At 48.5% G+C, this 27443-nt stretch overlaps 1 protein-coding gene across 2 annotated transcripts in view; it reads left to right on the top strand.

The window, feature by feature from the left end:
- The window catches only part of NUP107 (nucleoporin 107), a 790450-nt gene that overhangs the window by 200735 nt on the left and 562272 nt on the right, over positions 1-27443 (top strand). For both annotated transcript variants that reach the window (XM_069629720.1, XM_069629721.1), the window contains one exon: positions 26569-26672. In XM_069629720.1, the coding sequence (XP_069485821.1) occupies positions 26569-26672 (104 nt within the window). The remainder of the gene's footprint in view (positions 1-26568; positions 26673-27443) is intronic.

Genomic DNA, 27443 nt, shown 5'->3' with positions numbered 1-27443 from the left:
TCCCAGCCATTCAGAATGCATGCAACATTCTGAAAGCCCGTCGAAGACAAAGGAGTGGGCAGGACACAGAACACACACACTCACGCTCACACTCACACTTTAGGTCAATGGTGACCCATGTATCCCTTACCTGCGTGTAAAATTCACAAACGTTGGTAGGAAATATCCACCGTCACCAGCCGCTCAGACTTGCCACTGTAACTGGAAAGTAACGGGAGAAGTGAGACAAGGGACACAATGTGTTCCCTCAGTGCTCCACATAAGGTGGGGTCTGCTGATCTCAAAAGAAAAGCATGCAAGGTATCCCCTGTATCCTGTTAACACAGGAATGAAAAAGAAAACATAAGAAAGCTCAAGGAGCTTCCAGCAACACCGCACAGAAGGTGCTGTGTGCTGCAATGTGAAAATACAGATGCTATAAAAAGACTCCATCAAGAGATACCAAATAGGGTTCGCAGTCACAGAAAAGAATTAGTGAGTGAGGAAAACGGTTCCCACTCATTTGAGAGTCTCAGACACAAATCCAGTAGTCCAGCAAAAAGTACTGGTGGGGGGCTCTCTAAGTGGGGAGAATTACACACAAGATGAAAATTCTACCTGACGATAACAAAAGAATGAAACCGAATAAAGAACAAAAAGTGACAAAGAAGAAAGCTTCAGGCCAGACGACATCTAAGTGATTGAGGAGAAAAGCATGCCAAAATTGATTTTATTTTTTATAATGCGCAAAATCGCTCATGGGCCTCAAAGCGCACAGAAAACCAAACGAGACCGACGAAAAAGAAGAACCCTAAGAATGAAGAGCAGAGGGCCATCATAAAATGAGTCGGGAGGGGGGGGGGTCATACTTGAATAAATTGGTTTTCACTACCTTCTTGAGGTCGGCAATGGAGTTGGCCTGCCTCAAGTGGGTAGGAAGCCCATTCCAGGCTATGGGGGCCTGAATGTCATAGTGCCACCAAAACCAGTTAGTTTGAATCTGGGCTATGCAAGTATAGACTGGTTATAGGAACGCAATGAACGGCCCACTCTGCAAGCGGATAACCGATCGGACAGATACTGAGGCGCATCAAAATTGCAACATTTATAAGTCGGTGAAATAATTTTATGCGTAATACGCTGATTCCCAGGTAGCCAATTAAGTTTCGGACTGGCCACTGAAACATGATCTCTACGAGAAAGACTGAACACGGCTCTAACAGCATTATTCTGTATAGATTGCAGCGTATGCACATTTGCCTTTGCAGTACCAGCCAACAGACTTATTACCGTAATCAAGACTTGAATTAACCAATGGCGTAGCGAGCAGAGACATAATGTGCATGGAAATGCAGAGTTAAATGTGATTAAGAAGTTTAGTCATAGCTACATGTGACTTTGACGTGAGCAACCTGTGATTTCATGGTAAGTTCGGCATCAATTCTGCTTTCTCTCTTCCTCTTCCCTGCTGATGCACCTGACTGCTCCGCGCACTGGTAACCCTCTGAACTCGGGGCCCAGGCTCCTGCATGTTGCGTTGCCCTTGCAGTGCCTCTGGGCTCCCCATCACTTAAAGGTCTGTATCTGCAACCCTGCAGTCTCTTCTCTCTGCACTTATGAGCCACCCGCTGGCTGCACTTGTCAGTTAACTGCACGTTCCCCTTCCCCTCTGGCACTTCTCTGCTTCCCTCTTCCCTGCACTTGCGCGATCTCAATGAAACAAGTCCTAGTAGGATCGTTATTTTGTCCTCCCTTTGTTCCCCCCCTGGTCTTGTTGCGCCTAGAAACACTTGTGTACAAGCGTGTTATAAATGCCACATCAGATATAGTATATCAATTGTGATGCCCAAGGTCTTGACTGGCTACTTTTATTGTGTTATCAGCTATGATAAAACTATCATAGTCTGAGCCCAATGTTTTTATTTTATCCTTGGAAGCGATAATCAAAAGTTCTGTTTTTTCAGCATTCAGGGCAAGCGAGTTGGTAGCCATCCAGGCCTGAACGGTTTGGTAGATGGTGTTGATTGCTAGATTGCTAAGAGGAATAGGGCAATTAAGCAATAATTATTCCCTCCTGCTATCCATCTCATCACAAATGTAGAAAACACTGTACAAAGGGTATAACCATTCCGGAGATCATCCAGAGAACTGAAGTTGAAGTAAATAGAGTTCCCTGACATAACTGGTAGTGTAAACCATAATAACAAAAAGGTATGGACATTGGATTTGCCATAGCCCTATATGGTAAATCGGTCATAGGAGCCGGACAAGAGGACATTTTTTTTTTTCAAGTGTGTATTGAAGAAATCGAGAAAACCTTCTCTTGTCCCCATCTCCAAGATGAATCCCCAATGCTATAAAAAACAAAAATGGTGCTTGTCGGGATGTTTCAAAAGTAAACCGGTCCTCTGCCCAAAGGTACGCTAATCTCCTGTCTAACCTACCAATAGGAAAATAATAAATGTAGGAAAGAGGATGTAAGCTTCAGTTTAGTATTGCTTTACTCCTCTTTTGTGGTGTTATCAGTCTCTTCTGGTTCTTGATTTCATAGAATGCTCTTTAAAGGAAACAGATTTCGAAGGGATTGTGTCCTCTGACGTATTCCATATCTGACAGTAATGTCCACAGCTGGACTGCTTTGGAAAAAATGTCCGCGTCTGGGCCCTACGTCCATACTCTGTACCTCGAGGGCCTCGGTCGAGAGCTGACGTCACCAGATGTTATATGTAGGACGCACGACACCCGTAGCCTCAGTTTTGTTTTTTCCGCGAACATGTTTGCTTTGGAATCTCGGCGCGCCTCTGTTCTTCTCCTGTTGAATCGGTTCTTCTAACATTGGATATTGTGAATGTCTTCTTCTTCTTCTACCCCACTGTCGGGCTTCAAGAAGTGTTGGGACTGCGGTTCCAAGATGTCCCTTACGGACCCGCACAACGTCTGCCTTTGGTGCCTCGGCAAGAGCTACGTAACCGATGAATGCCAGTCCCTGGCGTCGAAGGCCTTGCAGGAGCGGAAGAAGTTGTCTGTAGCTAGGGTTTCCAAACCCAGAAGTCAAGATCCGCTGGGCTTTCGACCGACGATTCGAGGGGCGACTCTCCACGTCGGCATGAGTCCAGGGGGGTCTCGTTCTCGGAGTGGGTCCCGCCATTCTTCTGCTCTTCTAGGCACTCTCGGAAGCGTCGTCACTGATCGCCTTCCCCGTCCTCGTCCAAGGACTCTGCCAGACGGCGGGTAGCTTGTCCCAACAAGCATTCATCACCGGCGGAATGGGACGAATTTCGCAAGGAGATGATGGCGATTTTCGAATCGCAGGGCACCGGTCTGTTCGTGCCCTCGAGAGAAGCCAGCAAGGAACGCGCGAGGGCCACCGCTTGCTCGCACGCTATCTGGCTCAGGCGGTCGGTGCGATCATCGGGAGCTGTCGAGGTCCCGATCGGACAAGGTTGGTCACCAGAGCCGTGCCAGGTCCCGGTCCTCGACACCCTCTAGACCGTCGAAGCCTGTGAGGCCTTCTAAGAAGGCAACAACACAGTCGGCGCCATGTCCGTCGAGGGACTCTCTCGAGGCTCTGGCTCCGAGGTAGTTGTTGACGCCATCGGCGCCGAGACCGTTGAAGGACGCGCGCTGGGCTCCGGCATCGAAGCCGTTGTCGAAGATGTCGACACCGATTCCATCGACGCCCTCAACGCCTTTTGCGGAAGCTTTACCAGAGGTGCCCCAGAGGGCCGTGGAACCTCTGAGGAAGGCCCTGGGTAAATCAGTGAGGCCTGTGTTTGAGCCTTTTTCTGTGTCTTCATCCAGGGATTTATTCCAGCCTGGATTACATCTCAAAGGTGGAAGAAGGGTCAGATGAGGAGGGAATTGTACCTCCTGAGGTTCCTGATGACCTGTTATCTGGTCACAGCCAGATGGAAGACCTACATCAATCCTTACAAGACGCCAGTGGTCTGGACACCTCTCCGGAGGTTGAGTTTGGCAGGCCTGAGCCTGGTACGCATGCTGAGTCCTCGTACAGGCGTCTCATGTCGAGGGTGACTGAGTATTTGGGGTGGTCTGCTCCACCTGTGGATTTTCTGCAGGATGACCTGACGGATATATTGGACCAAGGTCCACCCACTGACCCGGTGCTGCCATTTCATATGGCCTTACAAAGAAGGGTGGCGGCGGCGGCTTGGACTGCTCCGGAGAGTCTCCTGGCAGTGAATAAGTAGCTACCGAAAAAATACCATCCAGCCAGTGGAGACCCCTGCTCATTGTCTACTGCACTGCACTCCACTCCGGAGAGTTTGGTGGTGCAGGCGGCTACGGCCCCAGCAAAGCAGGCTGCGTTCTCTACCATCCCTCCGGATAGGGACGACAAGAGCTTTGACAGTTGGGCGAAGAAAGTATTTTCATCTGGGGGTATGGCTTTAAAGGCAGCCAACTCAGTTTGTGCCTTGGCAAGATTCATTCACTCACTCTGTGGAATTGTGTATCTTTGGTGGCTGAACATATTCCCGAAGGGGAGGAACGGGATGGATTTCTCGCCCTCGTTCAGGATGGCAAGGATGCCATGTGTGAATCAGTTCAGTCGGGTCTGGACATGGCCAATTGTCAGCCGGTCCATGGCGGCGAGCACCATGATGCGCAGGTTTGCGTGGTTGCGGAAGTCTGCTCCTGATGTACAGTCCTGGCTTCTCAACATGCCCTTTGATGGTCATCTTTTTGGCAGCAAGGCTGACGAGCCTTGAGGTTGCAGACCTCCAAAGCTGCAGCAAAGTCGTTGAGCGCAGCAGTACGTCAACCTCTGCCTTTTTGTCCTAGGGGACAACAATGGAGGGGAGGTTCCTTTTTGATACTACGCTTCCTTTGGTAGATCGAGGGGAGCTGCCAGCCAAAGGGGCCAATGTAGGAGTACCAGAGGTTGAAAGCAAGGTACTTGAGGTGCCAAAGCCGCACGGGCAGTTGCCTCTTTGCCCTCAGGCACTGCCGCAGCCGCTTCTGCTCAGTCATGCGGCCATGTCCCATGGTTCGCCGGTTGGGGGAAGGCTGGCGCAGCATCTTGTAGAATGGCGTGCCATTACTTCAGATGTGTGGGTTCTGGAGATCATAGCCCTTGGCTACTGTCTTCCTTTCTGGTAGAGGGCACAATCCACCGGTGAAGCTCTCTTTGAAGAGTCCGGATCCGCTCCTTGCGCAGGAAAATAAATCCTTGCTGGAGAAAGGCGCCATAGAACTGGTACCTGTAGCGGAGAGAAACAAGGGATGGTATTCCCCATATTTTTTTGATCCCGAAAAAAAGACTGGGGATTGAGATCCATCATGGACTTGCGTGGTTTGAACAAGCTCCTCAGGAAGGACAAGTTCAAGATGGTTACTCTCTCTCAAGTCCTCCAGGCCCTTCAACTTCATGACTTGTTGGTGTCTCTCGACCTCAAGGATGCTTACTTTCATGTGCCGATTCATCCCAACCACAGGAAGTACCTGAGGTTCGCGGTTGGCAACTCGCATTTTCAGTTTCGGGTCCTGCCGTTCAGATTGACCTCCGCCCCAAGGGTCTTCACCAAGCTCATGGTGGTGGTGGCAGCGTCTCTCAGAAAACGGGGGATTCACGTCTACCCCTACCTGGACGATTGGTTGATCAGGGCGCGCTCTCCCGAGCAAGTCCTGGATCATCTCTCCGTCACCTACCACTCCCTTCACAAGCTGGGCCTCTCCCTCAACTTAAAGAAGTCTCATTTGACACCTACGCAGCAGCTCCAGTACATCGGAACAGTGCTAGACATGTCACTGGAGCAGTGTTCCCCTCCACAGCTGAGGGCTCATCACATTCTGCAGATGGTGGACAAGTTTCAACGTGCCCAGAGTTTCCCGGCGTTCGAGTTCTTGAGGTTGCTCGGCTTCATGGCATCCTGCATTCTATTGGTGCTGGGGGCCAGGCTGCGGATGAGATCTCTGCAGTGGGCTCTCAAGATGCAGTGGTCGCAGTCCTCCGGCAGGATGTCGGATCCCGTTCAGGTGCCGCCCTCGGTGTCCCAGGATCTTCTGTGGTGGGCCGACAAAGGCAATCTGATGAAGGGAGCGCCATTTTGGCTTCCCTGGCCGGAGGTGACGATCGTGACAGATGCATCCGTCACGGGATGGGGAGCTCATGGCAACGAGTTGAGTCAGCGGTCGTTGGTCTCTGTCGGAGTCCAGACTCCACATCAATCTGAAAGAGCTGCGGGCTGTCAGGCTAGCCCTGAAGGCTTTTCTGCCATCTGTGCGGGGGAAGAATGTCCTGATTATGACGGACAATACGGTGACAATGCACTACCTCAATAAATAGTGGGGGGGGCAGGGTCACTCCCACTGTGCAGAGAGGCGATGCAGCTCTGGTTCTTGGCCATCCAGCAGGAAATTTCTATCTCGGCAGTTCATCTGGCTGGAGACGAAAACACGGCGTTGAACGCTCTGAGCAGGCAGAGCACGGTGTCTCACGAGTGGGAGCTGGCTCAGGAAGTTCTTTTGGAGATCTCTGCCCTTTGGGGGACCCCACAAGTGGATCTCTTCGCCACCAGTGTCAACTGGAAGTGCGAAAGATTCTGCTCACAGGAATTTCCTCAAAGTAGCCTTAGGGGATGGGTTCGTAGTGGAGTGGTCCTTCCCACTGCTGTACGCGTTTCCTCCAGTCCCCGTCATTCCGCAAGTGTTGCAGAGGTTACAGAGGTCTAGGAAACCCACATTTTTGTTCCATTGAGCCTGATTGCTCCATCGTCTATTCATCCGATTAACGGGGATCCATTTTTTTCGGCATCTTTCATCGCCCCTCAATGGCAAAATCGTTGAGTGTTTTCTTCTTGGAAGATTCCAGAAGGCCTTCAGGCCTGATCATGTCAGAGGAGAAGGATGGGGCTTCCCTCTTCAATCTCTGCACTAGCTGCGGTTTATGAAATGTTTTCACGGACAATCTTTCCCAGTGCCTGTTTGGTCTTCACCAGGCGCACAAGGAAGAAGATTGCGAGATCTGCCATGGCTTCTCCAAGCGCACAATGAAGGATCGGCACGTCAGACTGGCGACGTGGCTCAAGGCCAGGGCCTCTAACCCGTGTGGTCCACAGGGGCATGCCTCATCCGGATCCAGCGAGCCATAGCCGGATTCTAAGCCCTTTGAGGGCGCTCCATCCGTGGGGGCCCAAGACGAGGCCAAGCACCGCAAGCCTGCTTCTGTCAGGGTTGCAGCGCATGCGGGTCCCGCGATGGTCAGGGCACATTCATCATCTCCAGCCATCTCTCCAGCTCTTTGTCAAAGAGAAATTCGGCAACACTGGGGAAGCTGCGAGAGAAGGCGGAGAAGACCAGGCAGGAAAAGGTGTCCAATCTGCCAGTTAAGGCCCAAGTGATCCAGGCCATATCCCCCTCTTCGAGCCGGTTGCTGCCGCCCTCTCGAAGGCAAAAGGGGCTGATCTGGTCCAGGGTACCCCGGTGGCGGTCAGGGTGGCTCTTCCTCCCAGGCAGGAGGCTTTGGTCAAACCAGGAAGATGCTGGATCACAGCCCGAATCCGACCCCTCAGGACTCAAATAAGGGGCGCGGGCTGTGGCTAGCTCCAGGGCACGGATATTTCTTCGTCCGACGCGGGATAGTTTCCATCCACACGATCCCGGAGGAGGGGGGTGGTGGTGACGAGAACGTCGAGATGCTTGCCGGAGGCGACGACGATGACCATGTTCCCCAGGCACCTCCCAAAGATCTCTTGCGTGATATTTTCTCGACCCTCCACACACTTGTGTCGGAGATTCAGAAGAGGATGCTGACGGCACCACCAGCGACACCACTAGCGATGACACCGTGGCCAGCACCGCCGAAGAAAAGGAGGAGATACCCTATGCCTCCACTCCAACCGTCACTGCCCCCCCCCGCACACCTAAGGACACAGCAACGACGGACACCGACAACGGCATGATCCTTCCACTCCATGATCACCTGTGTTTCGGAACTCTTCCAGCTCACTCCGGAAGAGAAGACTGAAGGGTTCCTGTATCGGTGCCGGGAGGCGAGAAGGAAGACCATTCTTTCAGTACCGTTCCTGGATGACGTCTGGGATGAGAGGCTGGCGCTGCTGAAGAACTCAGCCCCGCCGAAGAGGGCTAGAGAAGAAATACTGGGTGCCGGAATCTGCAACCACATGTCTGCGGTCACAACCATCGCCAGTCTCGGCTGTGGCTTGGAAGAAGTCGTCCAACCAGTCGTAGTCAACATCCGTCGCCCCGGACGGCGATGGGAAGATTGGACTCTGTGGTACGGAAGGTCATTTACTCAGCAGTGACGACGGTTAAGGCGGCCACCGCCTTAGCGATCTTGGCCAGGTACGACCGGGAGCTATGGTACAAGATGGCTCAGATTCTGTATTTCCTCCCCGAGGACATGCGGGTAAAGGCAATGGAAATTCTTCAGGAAGGTGAGGTGGCGTTGGACCACGCCATCACCGTGGCACTGGACATTGCGGACACGAAGTTCCGCCAGATGGGAAACGGGGTTTGCCTCCGTTGTGGCTGGCTGAAGGCCACCAACTTTAGACAAGAGGTCCAGACGAGGGTCCTGGATATGCCGTTCGGAGACTTTTCGGCAATGCCGTTGACAAATCTCTTCAGGCCATCAACCCTCCCGTTCCACGACCCAGGGTGCCTATTGCGGTCGTTGGGGCAGCACGCCGGTCTCCAAGCAGGACTGAACCGGCCAGGACGTCAGGCCCCCCACCCCTGCACCTCGGTAGCAAGCCGGCTGGCAAACTTCATCAGCATGTGAGATAACCTCTCCACCGATCGATAGGTGCTGTACGCTCTCCCCCACGGACACACTTTGGAGATTCAGCAAAAGTGTCCCTGAATACCAACGGTGGCCCGGCAGGAACAACGCATCCCTCAGCTGCTGCTGGAGTTTCGGGCCATGTTAAGAAAAGGGGCGATAGAGCTGGTTCCGAAGCTACTCCGGGGCTCCGGAGTTTATGCCAGATACTTTCTAGTACGAAAAAAGACCGGGGGCTAGAGGCCCATTCTTGATCTGATGACTCCACAAGTTCATCAAGTCCCAGAAATTCAGGATAGTCACGTTGCAGCACATGCCCGACCAAATTGCAAGTTCCTGCGCTTCTTAGTACAAGGGAAGCACTACCAGTTCAAGGCTCTCCCCTTCGGACTGATGTTGGCGCCCAGAGTCTTTACAAAGTGCCTGGCTCCGGTGGCGGGCCATCTGCGCCTACAGGGAATTTGTGTGTACCCATACCTTGACGACTGACTCATCCGGGTCAAGTCAAAGGACATTGCCGTCGATCGCACGGAGAGGAACGTCTGGCTGCTGACGGATCTGGGGTTCTGCTGAACTATGCAAAATCCTGCTGGACTCCATCGCAGAACGCGCTATTCCTGGGGTCCAGGCTCAAAACGGTATCCTGCCTGGCGGCTCTGTCAGAGGAGAGGATAGTGGCCATTTTGGGCATGGTGCAACAGCTGTTGGCAGATCGCCACAGTGAGGACCATCAAGTTGCTGCTAGGCATGATGTCGTCATGTATCTACCTGGTCCGGCTCTGTAGGTTGCAGATGCGTCCACACCAGGAGTTCCTGGACTCCGGTTGGATCCCGGTATCCGGAAGCTTCAAAGACAGGATCATGTTCGACAAGGAGTTCCGTTGAGTGATAAGGTGGTGGGGCGTGCACGCCAACATCAGCGGGGGCACAGCTTTCCAGGGCCCTCCATACCTGTGGCTAGGAGAAGGCGCTACACATCAACATCCTGGAACTGCGGGCTGTGTTTTTGTGCCCTCAAGTCATTTCCTCCGTCCCTCAAAAGTGGTGAGGGTCTTCACAGGCAATACCACCACAATGTATTACAACTGGAAGCATGGGGGCAGGTTTCCCCAGCTGGGAAGCAGGGGGGACGCATTCTACATCCCTTGGGAAGGCCTGTTCTGTATGCGTTCCCTCCCTTGCTACTACGAGTCATTAGTTAACTCAGCTGGTGCAGGATGATCCTTGTCGAGGCAAAACTGGCACCTGGACCTTCTCAGCTCGTCAGCGTCCCCCCAGTCAAGCTACCAGTGGTCGCGGATCTTCTCGCCAGGGATGGAGGAGCAATCCTGCACCACGACCCAGGATCGCAGTACCTGAAGGCCTGGCTTCTGCAGCAATAGAGTTCTGTGGTTACGAGCTGCCTGCAGACTACAGGAGGTCCTTGCCAAGGCCAGGGCATCATCGACTCTGATGTGCTATGGACACAAATGGCAGCGTTTCGCGACTTAGTACCGGTTGCAGAAGATTAACCCTCTGAGGGTCACGGCTCCCCAGGTCCTTCCGTACTTGTTGTCGTTGGCTGAGTCGGGGCTGGCACAGACCTCCATCGTGCATTTGGCAGCGACCTCCCGCTACACCAGGTCTCTGGGACAGTCTTCTCGTTTTTCGCACTGTCTAGTGAAGGAGTTCATGAAAGGACTGTTCCATTCGTTCCTGCCAGTGAAGGCACCTGCCCCGGTGTGGGAACTCGACCTGGTGCAGACTAGGCTCATGGGTGGGGGGGCCCATTCGAGCTGATGCATCAAGTGCTGCTCAAGTTCCCGTCTTGGAAGACAGCTTTCCTCGTGGCTATCGCCTCTGCCAGGAGGGTAGGTGAGATCCAGGCCCTGTCCCGGAAGCAGCCTTACTTGACTTTCCGCGAGACTAGGGTCGTGCTGCGGACGCCCCCGATCCCCACACACCCTTCATGCCCAAGGTTTCTTCAGAATTTTATCTGAACAGTGTTACCTGTGTTTGAGTTTCCGAAAGACTTCTCTGCTTTTTGTGAACTTTGGTCCTGTGAACCAGGTGGCTCTCAAGCTGCATCACTCATTGTCACCGGTTGGCAAACCGACTGCTGCCAGGCCGTCCGAGAGCCTATTCTACCAGAGCGATCACTGCTATGATGGCGTTCTTGTCTGTGCCCCTGCTGGACATCTGCAGGTCTGCTACGTTGAGGTCTACACACACCTTCACGAAATTCTACTGCGTGGACAGGTATTCCAAGGAGGAGTCCAGAGTCAGCCACGCAGTGCTACTCAACCTGTTCGCTTGAAGGTGAACCTGGTGAGGAGGTAAAAATAATTGCTTCTGTTGAGCCTGACCACCTGCTGTGGTTGTGTATGTATGTAGGAGAAGTGGGTTTGCTCCTGGTTATCTTGCTTCAATTTTCGGGATAAATAATCCTTCTAACACGGTAGTTAGTGCGATAGAGGTTCGCTTTTATTAATGTTATTTTGAGCGGTTCTTCTTAATGCAATGGTGAGTATCTAGAACACTGTTCTGGCATTTGTGCACTAGCTCGGTCAGCCGACACGTGTTTTGACCCAAAGGGTCTTTCTCAAGGTAAGTAAGTCATGCTGCGATCCCCAGGTGGGGTCCTTGTCGTGTTTGTAGTGGCTGTCCTTAAGGCAGTCTGGCTCATGTTGGGCTCTGAGTACGAGTAAATCCCGTGTTGGGTTGCTCCCTGCAGCTTGCACAAGCTAGACCGAGCTAGTGCACAAATGCCAGAACAGTGGTCTAGACACTCACCATTGTATTAAGGAGAACCGCTCAAAATACCATTAATAAAAGCGAACCTGTATCGCACTAACTACCGTGTTAGAAGGATTATTTATCCCGAAAATTGAAGCAAGATAACCAGGAGCAAACCCACTTCTCCTACGCACCAAATTGGGGTCCAGGCTAAACCCCAAACCACTCCTGTGATCTTGTGACACCAGAACAGTCCTCCAACCCATAATAAAAGTGGCGCTCTCACGGGCAGGTTCCATTTCTAGAGCCAACCCAGACCCTCCTGTGTATGTATGTACTCTGATGTATTCTTTATTCATGAGCATGTGAATCCATGCCAGACCCTTTGCTGGAGACGTAACAAGTTACTTACTTGTAACTGTTCTCCAGCATGTCTGGCATGGATTCACATGCAAACCCTCCCTCCTGCTCCTCTGTGGCTCTTCTTGGTCATACTGCCACTTTATGTGCTACCAAATCTGAAGATGGTTGCCAGAGGATGCGCTTAGGGAGTGGGCAATCATTGGCTGGGGCAGTATGAGACCGAGCTCAGTGATTGGTTTAAAGGAGAAAGACAGTTTATAAACAAAACAACCTGTTTTTTTTTTACCGAGGATTCCCAGCTTGACGACAGGGAATATTCATGAGCATGTGAATCCATGCCAGACCCGTGCTGCAGAACAAAAGTTACAGGTAAGTAATTTGTTCCTTTTCCGCCTGCATAGTTGGATGCACCGGACAGTTGCAGTTAACGTCCTATGCCCCGACAATAGATACAGAGACTATTAATTGGGAGCCCTCAATGTTGCTATTTGAAAGTAAGCCCACACATGGCAGCCAGCCATATAGTTTTAGATATAGTCTGTCGGTTGAGGACCCATAGCCACCTGAGAAGCCCGTAATACCTGGCAAGTGGATCTATATCCATAGCATAAAAAAAATTCCTTTTATAGATCGGCGGTCTATCCAGAGGACTTGATCCATTAGAGCCTGTCGCTGCTTCACAGCAATGTACCACTTCATCTTTGAAAGAGCGTACACTGGGTGATTTCTGGCCTCGGGGGTTCTGAGGCCAACTAACAATCGGCTTTATATCAATTGTTTGGTTCTGGGCATCAGAAGCCTAATTGGGTGCTAGGAAAAGATCAACAAACGCCTTCTCGTAATCAGAAAAACTCTCCAGTAGAAGGCTACTAGAAAAAACATGGGGCAAGCCGCAGGCCAGCTTACTTCCAGTGAGGCATTCAATTCAAGATGTAGCCGATTTTGGCCTTATCGCTTTGAATGTGAGCTTGCCGAAACAAACTGGGTCTTTGAATGATCAATTGTAAAATGTGCTAAATTTGCAGTGATCTCTGTTGTATTTGATGACGCAAGGTTGGGCAACTTGCTTTCGGCCTAAGCAGATACAGTGTTTTGTGCAATGTTATTTGTCAGTGTGGTATTCTTTTGAGTGTATCCACCTCTACGTGCAGTGGTGGTACCGTCATTGTGAAGGTCTTGTAGTGTGTCCATGTCTTCTTCGTGTAAGGATGTTAGTCCCGAATTCTGTCAATCTGTGTGTCAAGTTGCCACCTGTTAACTGCTTGGTTGGTCTGGTTGTGGTCTGTGGTTTCCTCAATGATCAAACAAGGAGATGGCAAGGGTACAGAAGGAAGACCAGGAAGGGCACAGAGAAACAACAAGTAGGGAACCAGCGAGGGACTGCAGAGCAGAATGGCAAGACTGTGTAATGCAGTTCTCGTGGAGAGTGTAAAAGGGGAAACGCCCAAAAAGACATAAGAAAAAACAACTTATGGTATATTTGACCGAATTTAGGCTGTATGAAAATCTCATATAGCCTAAAAATTCATACACATATGCCATACAAACCATTATAGTGAAGAAAAGCAGCAGGGACTGCAGGTGTGTCCCCGCACCCTTCACTGTAATGGGAGCAGGGATTGTGGGCGTGTCCCCCGTTACCCGTCTCAGTAAAGTTTAAAAAAATAAAATGAAAAATAAATAAAAGGAAAAGCAGACCCTACTGCGCTAGTTCCCATACACGCAAGTGAAGGGAAACAGCATCGCAGAGGGATGCTGTGGACGGCGGCACACGAGGAGGTGTAGTAAGGGGATGGGGAAAGGGATAGTCTTACATTTTCGGGGGGAGAGAAAACCGAAAGTTATTTTCAGTAAAATAACTTTCGGCCTCTTCTCTGTCAAACATTTCAGCTTCATGAAAATCACAAATCGTAAGAGGCTCGCCGGTATTTTTATTAAATTTTTCGTTTTTCTCGATATCTTTCGATGTGTTGTAACTGAGGCTGTGCTTGAGGCATTTGCCTTTGGCTAGCTAAAGGAAGATAATGCTGCAGTGCTCATGCCTGGAAGTGAGAAAATGTTCCTTCCCTGCAACTGCTGGATTAAAAAATGTAGCGCCTTGCAACGATTGATATATTCGTTATTTCTGATTCCAACACATCAATTACAAATCAACTCCCTCCTGATCAACACCCAGTTAGCGGCGTTGCATGACAGTAGTGAGGAGGGAGGGAAGGGGTTTACACACCATAAGGGACAAAACCCAGAGGCTCAAGCAAAAATCACAGGTAGTTGGGCTCATGCTACCACAAGTCCACTCCTAGAAACACTAATCAAAACGCAACAGATTGAAACGAATTGTTTGATGTTAGTCAGTGTCAGGAGTGACTCGCAATGATTTTATTGTCTTCTACAAAAAATCGCCTGCAGCCACTAAAAATCTCAGACTTGATGGAACTCTCCAGAGGCCTACAAGGAATAGAGGTAAAAAGTGTAGTCCCAAGTAAATACATGTTTGCATGATTAAGTGGCATTTCAAAGGTCCTACAAGTTTTTTCCTGTAGCAATAAACGGGACAGAGTTTATGGGCCGGCCTGAGTTCACCGGAGTGTCTGCTAAGTACATGTTCCCTCCCAAAGGTGCTGCCAAAGCAATAACCTTTTAAAGATCTTTCTAGCGGGTGCCCCCCACCACCTCATACCCTTGAATTTGTGATACCTGTTAGCACAACAGTGGGCTGAAGGGGGACGAAAGCCAGACAGGAGTTTCCCCTAATGCAAATCAATGGAGAAAAGTGGCTGGTGCTCTAGAACCCCTGTACGCACTGGCCCTTTGAAGGCAGGTGCATGAAACCAGCAGATGGACAAGGGCAACAGGTCCCGGGGACAAGTGTTTGCGGCAGTAATAGCAGATAGGTTGTTTCAAGAGTGTTGCATGTATTGCTTCTTTTCAGGTATTGCACAATCGTTATTGTCCCTTTGTCAGGGGGCTTCAAGGTACCTATACATTCTGAACCCAGAGAACCAAACCAATGACAGGAGGGAGACTTGGGGATCCAGGGGCAAACTTGCAACATTAGATCGTCCGAGGACAGCTCACCATCATCAGTGGTGCAGCGTAGACTTCCAGTAGCCCAGCAAAGGGCTGAGGAGGCTTGGGGACAAAGGCAGGGGTAAAAAAAAAAACTAGTACCACCATTGGTGGTACTAGTTTCCCAGTGAAAGCAGCCCAACTGTAGAATTCACTACCTATACCACTAAGAATGAAAAAAACGTTAGCTAAATTCAGGCAAAACATGATCATTTGGCTCCTAGAAAACGATGAGAAATTAACCTTTAGAATTTGACTACATCTGCAAATAACTGTACATATATATGCTTGTATATTCTTTACCTCTGTTTTTGTATGTATTTTCTATCACATACTTGCTAGCTCAGATTATATTTTTCTTTATCGTAACTATTGTAACCTTGTAACCTTTGAGACTTCTTACTTCCTGCGCCCTGATACCTTCGGGTATGGCGCGCATAATAAATAATAAAACTAAACAAAACAGGGGTGTCCAGGTATCTGTAGGTAACTGTCTCATGACTAGGAGAATGCACAGATCGGGAACAATATGCCTTCCAGGTGAGTAGTAGCCACTCTACTCTATTCCAAGTAAAGAGCCTCCATCGGAAGAACATATGGATCACAACTTTCTTGTTGCGAGGTGGGGGTGGGGGGCTGCACAATGAAGACCCAGATGGTTTTTCACCAAGGGACAGGGGCTCTCTTGCAAGAAAGATGGAGGAGTTAAAAACCATAGTCCTGGACTTCCAGCAGCTTAGTAGTGTCATGGTCACTGGTCAAGGGCCATTATGTCCCACAGGGTCCCAATGAACCTGTGTGCCTAGGGCACGTGCATCCAGGCTGGGCACAGCCATCCACAAGCATTGGGAGCACGTGCAGAAGTCTGAAGGAGTGGTAAGGTGGGGCCAGAGGGCGGGGCTGAAGGGGAGTGGATGGGGCCAGGCTATATAAACCAGCCCCACTTGCGTGCTGGCACTTCGCGTTAGTCTGCTGGTGCAGCGTAACGCTTACCGCCGTCTACAGATCCTTGCCTGTTTTCCAGTTCTGCATGCTTATCTTCAGTCTCCAGCACTGCATCCTGCAACCGCGCGCATCTTACCTAAGACCAGCCACGCCATTGCTCGAAGCACCGCTTACTCGATTTCAACTCTACAGCTACCGCACGCACCTTACCTGTCTCTGCTGATTCAAATCTTGCAGCGCCTTGCATTCTTACCTGTTCCGGACGCCCAACATCACCAGAGCCATCCTCAGGCTCAGCAGCCTCACAGATTCCGCCATCGAGCGCTGCAAGGTCGAACCTGCAAGAGAGATAGAAAACACAAGGTTAGCAACTGCATAAACTTAACGCTTAGCCGCGCAACCTACAAACCGTGTGCATCATCCGGAAACCCAACTCACCTTTCTAATGGGTTCTTCTAAATCCCTGTTGGCTCCATTTCGAACTCTTCCATCATTGCATCTCTGCGGGCCATCTTCATACCTGAAGGGGAAAGAAAGGACATTACAATGTTATGGACAATAATCATTGGGAAAAACCAACACAAAAGGATACGAACAATAATCATTGTTATGACTTACCTCCAAGGTTGGATTGGTCCCATTGGTCTGGGCCACCACGCACAAGGACCAGTGACGCAACTTGGTCTACTTACAGTGCCCCTGATAAGAGAAAGCAGGACGGAGAGCTCATCCTTACAAAACCACAGGTGAGGTCATATGGGAAAACGCATGCTCATCTCATTCTGGCACAAAGGGCTCGAGGGGGGATCGCAGTTCCGGCGCAGCATTTTCATTGCCTCTTACCTTCTCTCAAGGGTATAACCAGCAACCCGAGCAGTCCACACCACCGCAGTCGAGGTAGGAGCTCGAGCCAGGGGAGTCCAGTCCAGGGAGGGCTCCAACTGTGTCCCAACATACCTGCGGAGACCAGGTGAGCGTAACAAGTAGAAGATGGTAGGACACTAGAAAAAGGACCCCCCAGTACGACCAGTATGGGGGCAGACACTTTTAACAGCAGCCCAACTCCAAACCAGCCACCTCCTTGAGTTCCAGAACAGAAGTGGGGTAAACCTTGGCTCTCCCATAGATGGGCTTTCTGCGATAAATCCAATGGCGTCATCACTGATCTCCCGGCGGTGACCTCCTCCCATTTTGCCAGGGGACGGCAGCCGCTAGCTTGTACTGACCCTGTGGGTGGCTATATGAGGGAGGATCACATGGGAGCAGACAGCCTCCACAGAGATGACATGGCTTCATTGGATGAGACATGGTATCCCCCATTTGGCCACAAAGAAGATCTCATAATACTGAATACTCTCATGGCATATTGCCATGCCTCTACACTCCCACTATAGGGAAAATAGAAACACCTTTTACCAAAGTCCTATAGGCCAAATTCCTATCTCTGATCAATAACTACTTTTCCCAGTTCCTTTTATCCACCCTATAGTACTGGCTCATCATTCAGAACCATTAATAGTAACTTTCCAAGCAATCTGCATCCATCAACATCCATGGACTCCTTTTCCCACAATCGCCCAAACACTGGGATTCAGAAGAAGGAAAGAAAAATGCAGAGCAGTAGGAAACGCCAACCCAATGAGCGTTCTAGTTTTTGGAATCCATCTGAGCGCGGCACATTTTAAAGACCAAAGACTAACTCTAAATGACTGCTGCTGTTCGAGAGAAGTCGTCATACCTCTCCATGAGGCTTGTCGGGCTGGAAAGCACAAACCGGTGTGACAGCGGAGAGCTGCTTACCAGGAAGACCGAAGCACTCTGCGAGAGCAGGACATGCCTCAGACTCTGGGAATGAGTGGAAGATTCCTGGACGTTCGGAAACCGAGGAGAGCAGCGTTGTCTCTACCTGTATCTGTAGATGGGCAGGCATTCTGGAGTGAACCCGCTAGGGAAACCTGGACAACACATGAGCAGTCCAGAGTGCTAAGCAGGCGGCAAAGGACAGGACTGAGAACGCCACACTGAGCCGGAGAGTCAGCCCAGACCAAGTGGGGAGCTTGGAGTTTCTCGACTGTCCTAAGTACATATTAGAGCTGCAGAAGCAAAGAGACAGGGGATTGATTAATAAACAAGAAGATATACGGCGAATGAGAACCCCAGCCACATATGAAAGTATAAGATGCAAATATGGGGGAAACCCAAATCAATTGAAGCAAGTGAAATATCAAGGCTGTTTAATATACCAAGAGGGGTTATATGCAGCTGTGAAAGAGGAAGAAAGTGTGAATATAAGAAGTCCTGATGGGGGAGTATACCAGGCAGTTGCAGATCTACAGAAAGTCACAAGAAAGGATGATGGAACTGTGTTGGCTAAACAAGGAGGAACTTTGAAAGAAGAAACCATAAGGTTGCGCGGCTTTGTAATCAAAAGTGTTTGCGGTCAAGAAAGGCACAGAGAACTGTTAAAGCAAGAAGTGTCTATCTTAAGGAATGAATCCAGAGAAAGGTAAGCAACTTGTGCAACCAATGCCTCTTTTTACCTTGGAACTTTTGTGTTGAATCATATTTTCGATTTGAAATAGAAGCCAGGAGAAGGAAAGCATTTCCTGAAACCAAGGCTTTCTAACCTTTAAGAATTCTTGTGTTGAAGAATTATTTTCCATATCACAGAATCCCGGGGAAGGGAATCTTTTTTTATTTTTATTTTTTTTATTTTTTTCTCCAAGCTTTCCAACCCTGAAGAACTTTTATATTGGGGAATCATTTGTGTTGAGAACAGATTCAAGGGAAAGGTGCTGCCCCCTGAAACGAAGACTTGTTGTTTTGGTCTTGGAGAACTTTTTATGTTGGAGCTGTTAAATTTTCCTTTATAAACTCTTTCTGCGTCACCTAAGGTTTAAGACATTTAACTTTTTCACCTTAGTTTGGTTTGTAATGTGAGGGTCAGAATATAATGTTTGGACACAAGGATAGTATTTATTTTTGACATCCTGACACAGACAGATCCTTAGTTTTGGTTATAGGTCGGGAAGTCCTCTTGGAGCAGGGTCAGAGAGGCCTTTTTCCAACTCTTTTGTTTTTAATAATAGTCTAAAATATGACAATACAGATTATCCATACATTCGTTACAGAAAGTCATGATTCTATTAAAGATTCGGAGGTGAAAGATTATGCTCTGAGCTTCTCTTTACTCCTCGAGCAGCAATTTAACAAATAAAAATTATGAAAAACCAATAACAAAAAACTACAATTCCCAGCAGAATGCAATGAATTCGTGGTCCGTTTTTCATAGGCTCATAAAAATCACATGGTTCATCAGTCCAATCATAACTCATCTCATCTCCTATAACCCCTGCTAGAATCAGTCCTTCCCCTTTCTTCTGCTGATTGAACATCCAAACTTGCGCCCCAACCTGTAGACGACTTTTAACTTCACCTTGTTCCCCGCTCAAGGCCTTGTTGTCTTCAGCTCTACTCCCATTGAAACATGTAAATACCATTACCAATCTCATCATTAATGGGTGGGCAATCGCATAACATCATTACAGTACCATTTACAATATTACATTACTCATCAAATACCATAGTTACACACTTTTGATTGTAGCGATTGAATTGGGTGGAATAATCTTTCACCTCCGAGTCTTTAATAGAATCATGATTTTCTGTAATGAATGTATGGAAAATGTGTATTCTATGTCAAGACTCGGAGGCTCAGATGATGTTTGTTTGAAGCTCATTCACCACCAACAACGCTACTTGATCTACCGGTCTCAAATAGAAATTCTTAAGTTTCCTCATTAGACCAGTCTGCCGCCCTCAAAATATCTTCCAGGTGGGCTCCTGCCATAAAGGCCAATGGCGCCATAGCACCTATCGTGGAATGCGCTCCAAACTGACCCACATCTATGCCTGCCTCTGCCATGCACCATCTTACCCATTTAGACAATGTGGCTGATGCTACCGCTTTAAAAGGCTTCCTAATAGCAATCAACAATTGATATTCCCCATTGAGCACTCGCCATATTCGCCCTGGCTTCATACACTTTCAAACACCTAACCAACCGGACATAACTTGGTCTTCCCCGGGAAAGCCATATACTCAACCGATTTAATGTTTGTCTTTGTCCTCTTCTCTATATAGAATATTACCCCTGAAGGTGAGAAGGATTTCCTATTTACCTCAAAATCCTTCACATCACTCTCTTGCATGAAATCAAACATAACAAAGTAGTTAACTTGGCCCACAACGCTTTCCTAGAAAGATTCTCATTGTCTGGCCAATCCTCAAACATCCTTAATACCACGCTCGCATCCCACAGACGAGAATATCTAGGTGTGGGTGGTCTCATGCACTGGACACCCTTCAGAAGCCTACATATTAGGGATTAGGGGATGCTCACCTGCTGGTCTACCCTCAATGTACTCATTACCTGCCGATATCGCAGATCTGTAGTTAATAGTCCTGTATGCTTTTGCCTGAGCTGTCTGTGCTGCCAGAAAATTCACTAAGTGTATTACATCCGTTCGTATGGGATCAACCTTTCTCTCCATACACCAATTACTCCATCTAATCCATGCCACTCTGTAGGCCTTCCCGGTAGCTTGGGACTATGATTTCCTAATAAATTCCTGAGCTGTCCCCGAAAGTCCTGGCTTGGACCAGGCCTTCCTGAAATCGCCCATGCTATCAGGTTCAAGTTCCCTGATTGTACCAATGGATGAGTTTCTCCTGATGGACTTAACAATATGTCCTCTCTGTGTGGTAGCAGAATTGGAGCCTAGTACGATAACTCCAAAAGGTCCGGGAACCATGCCTGACCCCTCCAATCGGGTGTCACTAGAATCACTGTTGCTTCCTGTCTCCTGAACTGCGCAACCATGCACGCTATCATGGCGAACGGAGGGAAGGCATATTCTTTCGCTGGTCCCCAAACCTGGAGAAATGCATCTGTCGCTGTCGTTTCCGGATCTGGTCTCCAGCTGTAAAACCTGGAGATCCTCCTGTTCAATCTCGACGCAAACAAATCCGTCTGACACAGACCTCTTTGATGCATTATCTCCTGAAATACTGAGCTGTCCAGTTGCCAATCGCTGGAGTCCCTCAAGTATCTCGAATTCCAGTCTGCCACCAGATTGAGATCTTCCGGCAGGTGTTCCGCCCTCACGCCGACTCCCCTCTGGAGGCATAGTTGGCAAAACTCTTTGGCCATCTCTGTTAGCATCCTGGATCTCGTCCCGCCCAGTCGATTTATGTATCTGACTGCCGAAACATTGTCCATCTTTAAAAGAATGGCACATTTCACTCCTTCCGGAGTCCAACATAGGACTGCGAAGGATCCCGCCAGAATTGATGTGTAGACCCAACTCCTCGCTCAACCATCTCCCCCCGGTCGATTGATCTCCATCTGGCACCCCAAACCCATCGACTGGCATCCGACTCTATTACCAGGTCCCGGGGTGAGCCAAATAACGCCCTGCCATTCCATGCCTCCATGTGGCAATACCACCATTCCAGCTCCAACTTCGCCTCCTGCGACATAGCCACCTTTTGTTTGTAAGATCTATCTTTAACCTCTGCAATGCTCTGTAGTGCAGAGGTCCTGGAAATATCACCTGAATTGATGACAGACGACCTACCAACCTTGCTGTCTCGCTCAATGAAATTTCTTGTCTTTCCATCATACACTTTCACTCCTTCTTTATGGAATTCACCTTCTCTAACGGAGGTTTGAGTGACCCTGGAGTTGTCTCTAAGATGAAGCCTAGGAATTCCATCTTCCTTGCTGGTTCTAGCTCTGACTTCTCCCAGTTTATCAGAAATCCTAGTTGTTGCTGCAAAACTGTAGTTATCCGAATCTGCTCTACCAGAATCTCCCTGTCCTGGCACATCAGGCAGACGTCGTCCAGGTAAATAGTCCTTCTTATCCCCTGTTCTCTCAGGTATCTTACTACTGGTTTCAATAGTTTGGTGATGCACCATGGAGCTGACGCCAGACCAAACGGAAGACATTTGAACTCCCATTTCTCTCCTTTCCATAAGAATTGTAATAGCCTCCTCTGATCCCGATGAATCGGAATCGTTAGATAAGCATCTGAGATCTATCCTTGCCAACCAATCTCCTCTCTGAAGGACTTCTCTTAAAAGATGAATCCCTTCCATTTTGAAGTGTCTGTATACTAGAAAATAATTCAGCCCTTTTAGATTTATGACTGGCTTTACCTTGTTTTTTCCTTTCACTAAAAACAAGTTGCTTATGAAACCTCCCTGTCCGTCTGAGGCTGGGCCTATTGCGTGCTTTATTTTGAGTAACTCTAACTCTCTGTCCAATTATCTGCCTTGTCAAGGTTACCTGAGACGGTTCCTGCCAAAATTCCAACTGAAAACCTCGCACAGTCTGTCTCACCCACGCATCTGAAGAGATCTCCTCCCATTTCCTCCTACTGGAGGGATGCTCAATTCCACCTTTTTCACTGCTTATATTTCTCTCACCTGAATTATTCTGGTGCTGCTGTCTACTGTTACTTCTCCAACCTCTACCCATCCCTCTTCCCTGGAAGGGAAGAAAGGGTTCGACCTTCTGTCCTCTTGCTTCCAGTTGGATCTGTCATTATAGGACCTTCTGTATTGACTGCGGCTGGATGAGAGGCCCTTTCCTCCTCCAGCCCTGTCAAATGTTCTCGCGAAAATTTTCTTCAGTGAAGATTGAGCTCTGTCCATGGACACATATGGGCTGGCGTACTTAGACATATCCTTAATGAATAGGTCCCCAAATAGCTTGCCCTTTGCCGCTGCAGCTTGTTCTGATGAAGCCAGCTCACCTAGCCTAGAGTCCAACTTCATTAAAATAGACCTCCTCCTTTCAGTGGACAGCGCCGTGTTGGCATTACCCAACGGGTCCTCTGTGCCCAACCAGCCACAATGTCTGGATCCATGGGCTCCTTCTTTGTTTTGGCTTCCTCAGCGAGCTGCCAGATTCTAGTAATAGGACCCAACATGTCCAAGAGTTTATCCTGACAGGACCTGTCCATTCTCTTTTCACGTTTTTGCCATATCTGCCCAGGAACATGATTATCCTGTCATCAACCTCTGGGGTTTCAGCCCCCCGTCCGGTACCCTCGGCGTCGGGCATTCAGCTTTTAGCTCGCTTCTCGCTTGCCTGCTCAATGGTGTTCTCAATCTTTTCTTTATATATTCTGCAATCTTTTTGTCTAAGTACGCCAGCCCTCGGATGCACCAACTCGTCCGGATCAAATTCGGCCTTATATGGGTCCACATTGTCCCTAATGCCTTTCTTGCCCTTGGGCTCCCATTCATCATCATCTGGGGAGGTCTGACTCTCTGATGTACTGTCTGCGGCCAATCTTAACTGCTTCTACAGTATTCCTCATCAGATTTACTTGAACTTGTGACCAGTCTTTCGCGCGACCCCGCCTTTCTCTTTTCCGCTTTGGATCTGCATGAACAACTCGCAGGGATCTTGGACCTTCAATCCCTGTAGGTCTTTTTCCTGCTTCCCCCTTTCTTCCTGTACGCCTTGCCCTGCAACAAATCCGCCAGGTCCTGTATTATGCCCCTCTCCCTATGGGGCTTCCCGGAACTATTCAGGCTTTGAATTGCTTCGCTCATGCGTAAGCCGCTCACATGAGGACCTTCTGAGCCCTCGGAGTAATCACTCCTCTTTCTCAACTGTGCCGTGTAATATAAATGCAGTTTACCTGGGCTGCCCCCGTCAAGTATGCTTTTATTTGTAACTAGGCGAGTCTCTGACAATGATAGCAGTTTTTCTTGGGACTGTGCCCGTCAATAAGAGTAAGAGACTTAAATCAAATACCTTTCCAGGTATCACCTCTCCAGCCAGGCAGCTTAATGAGGGGTCTGCACTAGTTTACTTGGGACTGGGCCCGTCACTTATATGCAGGACAGCAGTGGCCTTCAAGCCTGCAGCACTGCCTTTTCGCCACCAGGTGGCGCTTGTCATCTGGTGGCCTTCAAGCCTGCAGCACTGCCTTTCCGCCACCAGGTGGCGCTTGTCATCTGTGTTATAGAGCTTATTCCCGCTCTTTTTTCCCCGAGCCTCAAGCACTGCGTGCGGCTCAAGTCCTGTTGCGAACTTCTGCTCCACAGTGCCTCCTAACGAGGCAACCTGAGACGCTGGAATATGAAAACTGTTGCGTTTATAAGCGGATATGCTCTGCCAATTCGCTCAATGCGCCGCTCTATAAGCGCTCTAACATTGTGCGCGCGCGCTTCCACAAACATTAATACATCAGAATATGAAATTAAAATGAAATGTACTTATCTAGGCTGCTCGAGCAGCAAAGAAAGAGGAAGGACTGTGATTCTAGCAGGGGTTATATGAGATGAGTTCTGATTGGACTGATGAACCATGTGATTTTTATGAGCCTATGAAAAACGGACTACGAATTAATTGCATTCTGCTGGGAATTGTAGTTTTTTGTTATTGGTTTTTCATAATTATTTGTTAAATTGCTGCTCGAGTAGTAAAGAGAAGTTCAGAGCATAATCTGAGCCTCCGAGTCTTGACATAGAATCTTGTGTCTGACTTTCGTTCCTGACTCCTTATGTATTCTCTCAGGGGCTGGCCTAAGCCAATCCTCCAATCACATAGGAGGCAGGCATACAAAGGATTTGGCGAACAGCCAATCAGGCTGACACCACAAAGCACACTGGTACACTCCCACAGGATGCATATTGGGCACGTCGGGATTTGTAGGACAGTCTAAACCAGCCTAAACCACTCTAGAAGATGCAGAGTTGGTCTAAGAGTGAGCCTAGGCCCATACAATGGCCAATTCAGGGTTGTCTCGTGGTTGCCCCAGACCAAAGAATGACCAAAAAAAAATATGGCCTCATGTCAGACTTTACAAAATTGCACTGGTACCTGAATGGACGCAATAAGAGCAGTGTGCTACCAATGCAGTAAAAAGGATTACAGGTACGGTGCAGCCTAAACTAAAACATATCAGCCACCCACCTACACCACATCAGTTTTAGGGTGACTATCGCCCAGAGACCAAAATGGGGTGTCTAAAATGCACCCTTCTCCTAGCAGCCATATGGGCTATCGGAGGACCGCACCGGAAAATGGTTCCCATGATGCAGAGGACTTCAGTAGGTCCACATGATCACAAAAACAATGTTAAAGATGCATGGAAGCCATCAGAAAGAGCAAAGGGTTTATGGGGGGGTTCCATAAAATGAGACAGGAAAGCCAAAAGTGGAATTCTGTCCCAAGTGTCCATCAAAACCACTATGTGCTCTTATTTTATCCTCTATTAATTCCTGCGTATTTGATAACGGTGCTGCGTGTCTTCATTTCGATAGTCCTTTGAAAGGGGTAACTGCTTTTATGTGGTCTCAAATTGTTGTGCCAACACCTTTTTTTAAAAAATTCTTCTTTCACATTTAATTACAGGTTTGTGGTGTGAAGTGATTTTTGTGTTACCTTGACTGCTTTGTATAGTTAAGTTTTCTTATTATTTTTGTTCATTTTGTTGTTCAGATGTTTTCCAATAGTAAGTCTAATTGTTTACATGATGTTTTCTTAGAGAGTTTAGCATGTTTTCCATCTTAAACCGTCTCAATTCTCTACTATTGATCTACTTTATTTTCTGGAATATGTTGCGAGGAACAGATTATTATTTTTACATTGCTATATTTTTTTACATGGTGCTATTTTTAGATTTCTGTTTTGTATTTGCTGTTAGAAACGTATGGAGGGGGCTTGGTCTCATGTTCGTTTTTGCAATGTTGCCTTTCCTTTGTTCTGTGTTTTTGGAAGGTTTGATGCGCATTAGTCTATATTAAGATGCCAGGAATCTGCAAAATGTTCTACTTTCACTGTTAACGCAATCTGTGGTAATCAAAGGGAACACACACACGCACCATTACGCAACACATCACCTCACAGCATATCCGAGGAACTCCTTCCTACACCATTAGCATCAAGTTAGTAGGATAATAAAATAACACTGGCCCCACCAGAGTAGTCACCAGACCTGTTCTGCTTGTGAATTCTCCCCATGAAGGCTTGTCGCTGGACCTCTTGTTGGTAGGCTCCATGACCTAAGGGCCAAAGCTCAGTCCTTCATATCACTGGTAACTAGAGACCAGGTACCATGCAAGAGCTTTTGATCTGTTCCACGTGTAGGATGTCGCAGTTCTTTATATGTATTGTTGATGATGCTAGGTTCCTTTCTTGGCGAAAATGTACATTGTCCCTGGGGTAGGCAAAACGACAGTTTGTTTCACAGGTTTGGAAATGATCACAAAGGCTGATTTGGCGTTAGATATGCTGCACATCCAACCCCATGTGCAAGTTGCTCATTAGCCTCCCATTTGTATGCATGGGACAAAAGCTCAACAATGCACAGAAACCGGCTTTCTTAAATAAAGCTACACCACATTGCATCAATTAGAGCCGTAGCAATTCTAGTGTAACCAATGTTGCAAGTATTACATTTCCATCATTGGGTTTGCAGGTGTGTTGCAGAACGTGCTTTTGATTGGGTGTGCTCACTCTGATGGCTCCCACAAGTCCCAAAAGGAGTTTCTGCATCATGACCAGATGGGCACATTGAAGCTGCTATACATAAAAGCACACAACACTGGGAGCTGTTTTGATTTTTAGGCTCATTAACACCAGTACATCTCTGCATTTTACAAAGCCTGTCCGCGTAATAGTGCTTTTTTTTTTTTTGTCTTGTAGCTACAATGAGCATGTTCTCATGCTTCCTGCAGTTCTTTCAGACCCACACATCAAGTGCCATCTTCGACCTTCTTCAAGACTACGAGGAAGCATGTCGGGAGCAGGTAAATACTTTCAATGTACCCCATTTTATTCGCCACCTGACATCCTGTGTACATCCTTGCCATGAGAGTGCAACATGTTCTCATCACAAGTTTACCTTGATCTTCAATCGTAGGCTATAATATTCTCCCCCATTAGCCATGGGCATCCTCCTGGGCATTGCTGTGTACCCTTTCACAGACCATAGGGATCTCCTTCCTTATCTCTGCCTCCTGCGAGGTTCTGAGCTATTGCCCTCTCTAGGCTTGTAGCACTCCCTTGCCCTGTTTCTGGTCTGCGATGTAGTCCTCAGCAGGCTTTCAGCTTGCCATATTGCTATTGATCCAGTCTCTACCACTGTTCGAGATGAAGGCATCAGCAGACTTCGAGCTGTCTCACCCGGACTCTGGCCCTCCACTGCTGGAGCCTTCTGCCTCAAGGTCTCTAAACTGGTTTAACAGACTCCTCACCACCCCCCCCACCCCCTCTGCCCCAATCCAGCAAGCTGTGATTTTTATTTTTTATTTTTTTTATAGTGGACTTGATTAAGCAAAAGTGTCCATGATTGGTTCTCCAGCCTCATGCCTACTCTTCTTGTGATCGGGTCTGCTGGTCTCTCTGCAAGCTTTCCTAGGTGTATTGGCTTCTCCCTTCAACTGGTGCTGCATATTTCCTCCCTTGGATGGCTGTCAGTACTCCCTGGTTGGTGGGAATGTTCAAAGGCCCTTATTTGCATTTGGAATTCAGTTTTAGAGCCTCAGCTGTGCTGGTTTTCATATCAACTGTAATGAAAC

This window comes from Ambystoma mexicanum, chromosome 12 (assembly GCF_040938575.1).
Source record: "Ambystoma mexicanum isolate Mex_15411 chromosome 12, UKY_AmexF1_1, whole genome shotgun sequence".
In the NCBI taxonomy this organism is placed as follows: Eukaryota; Metazoa; Chordata; class Amphibia; order Caudata; family Ambystomatidae; genus Ambystoma; species Ambystoma mexicanum.
This window is presented reverse-complemented; position numbering and strand designations above follow the sequence as displayed.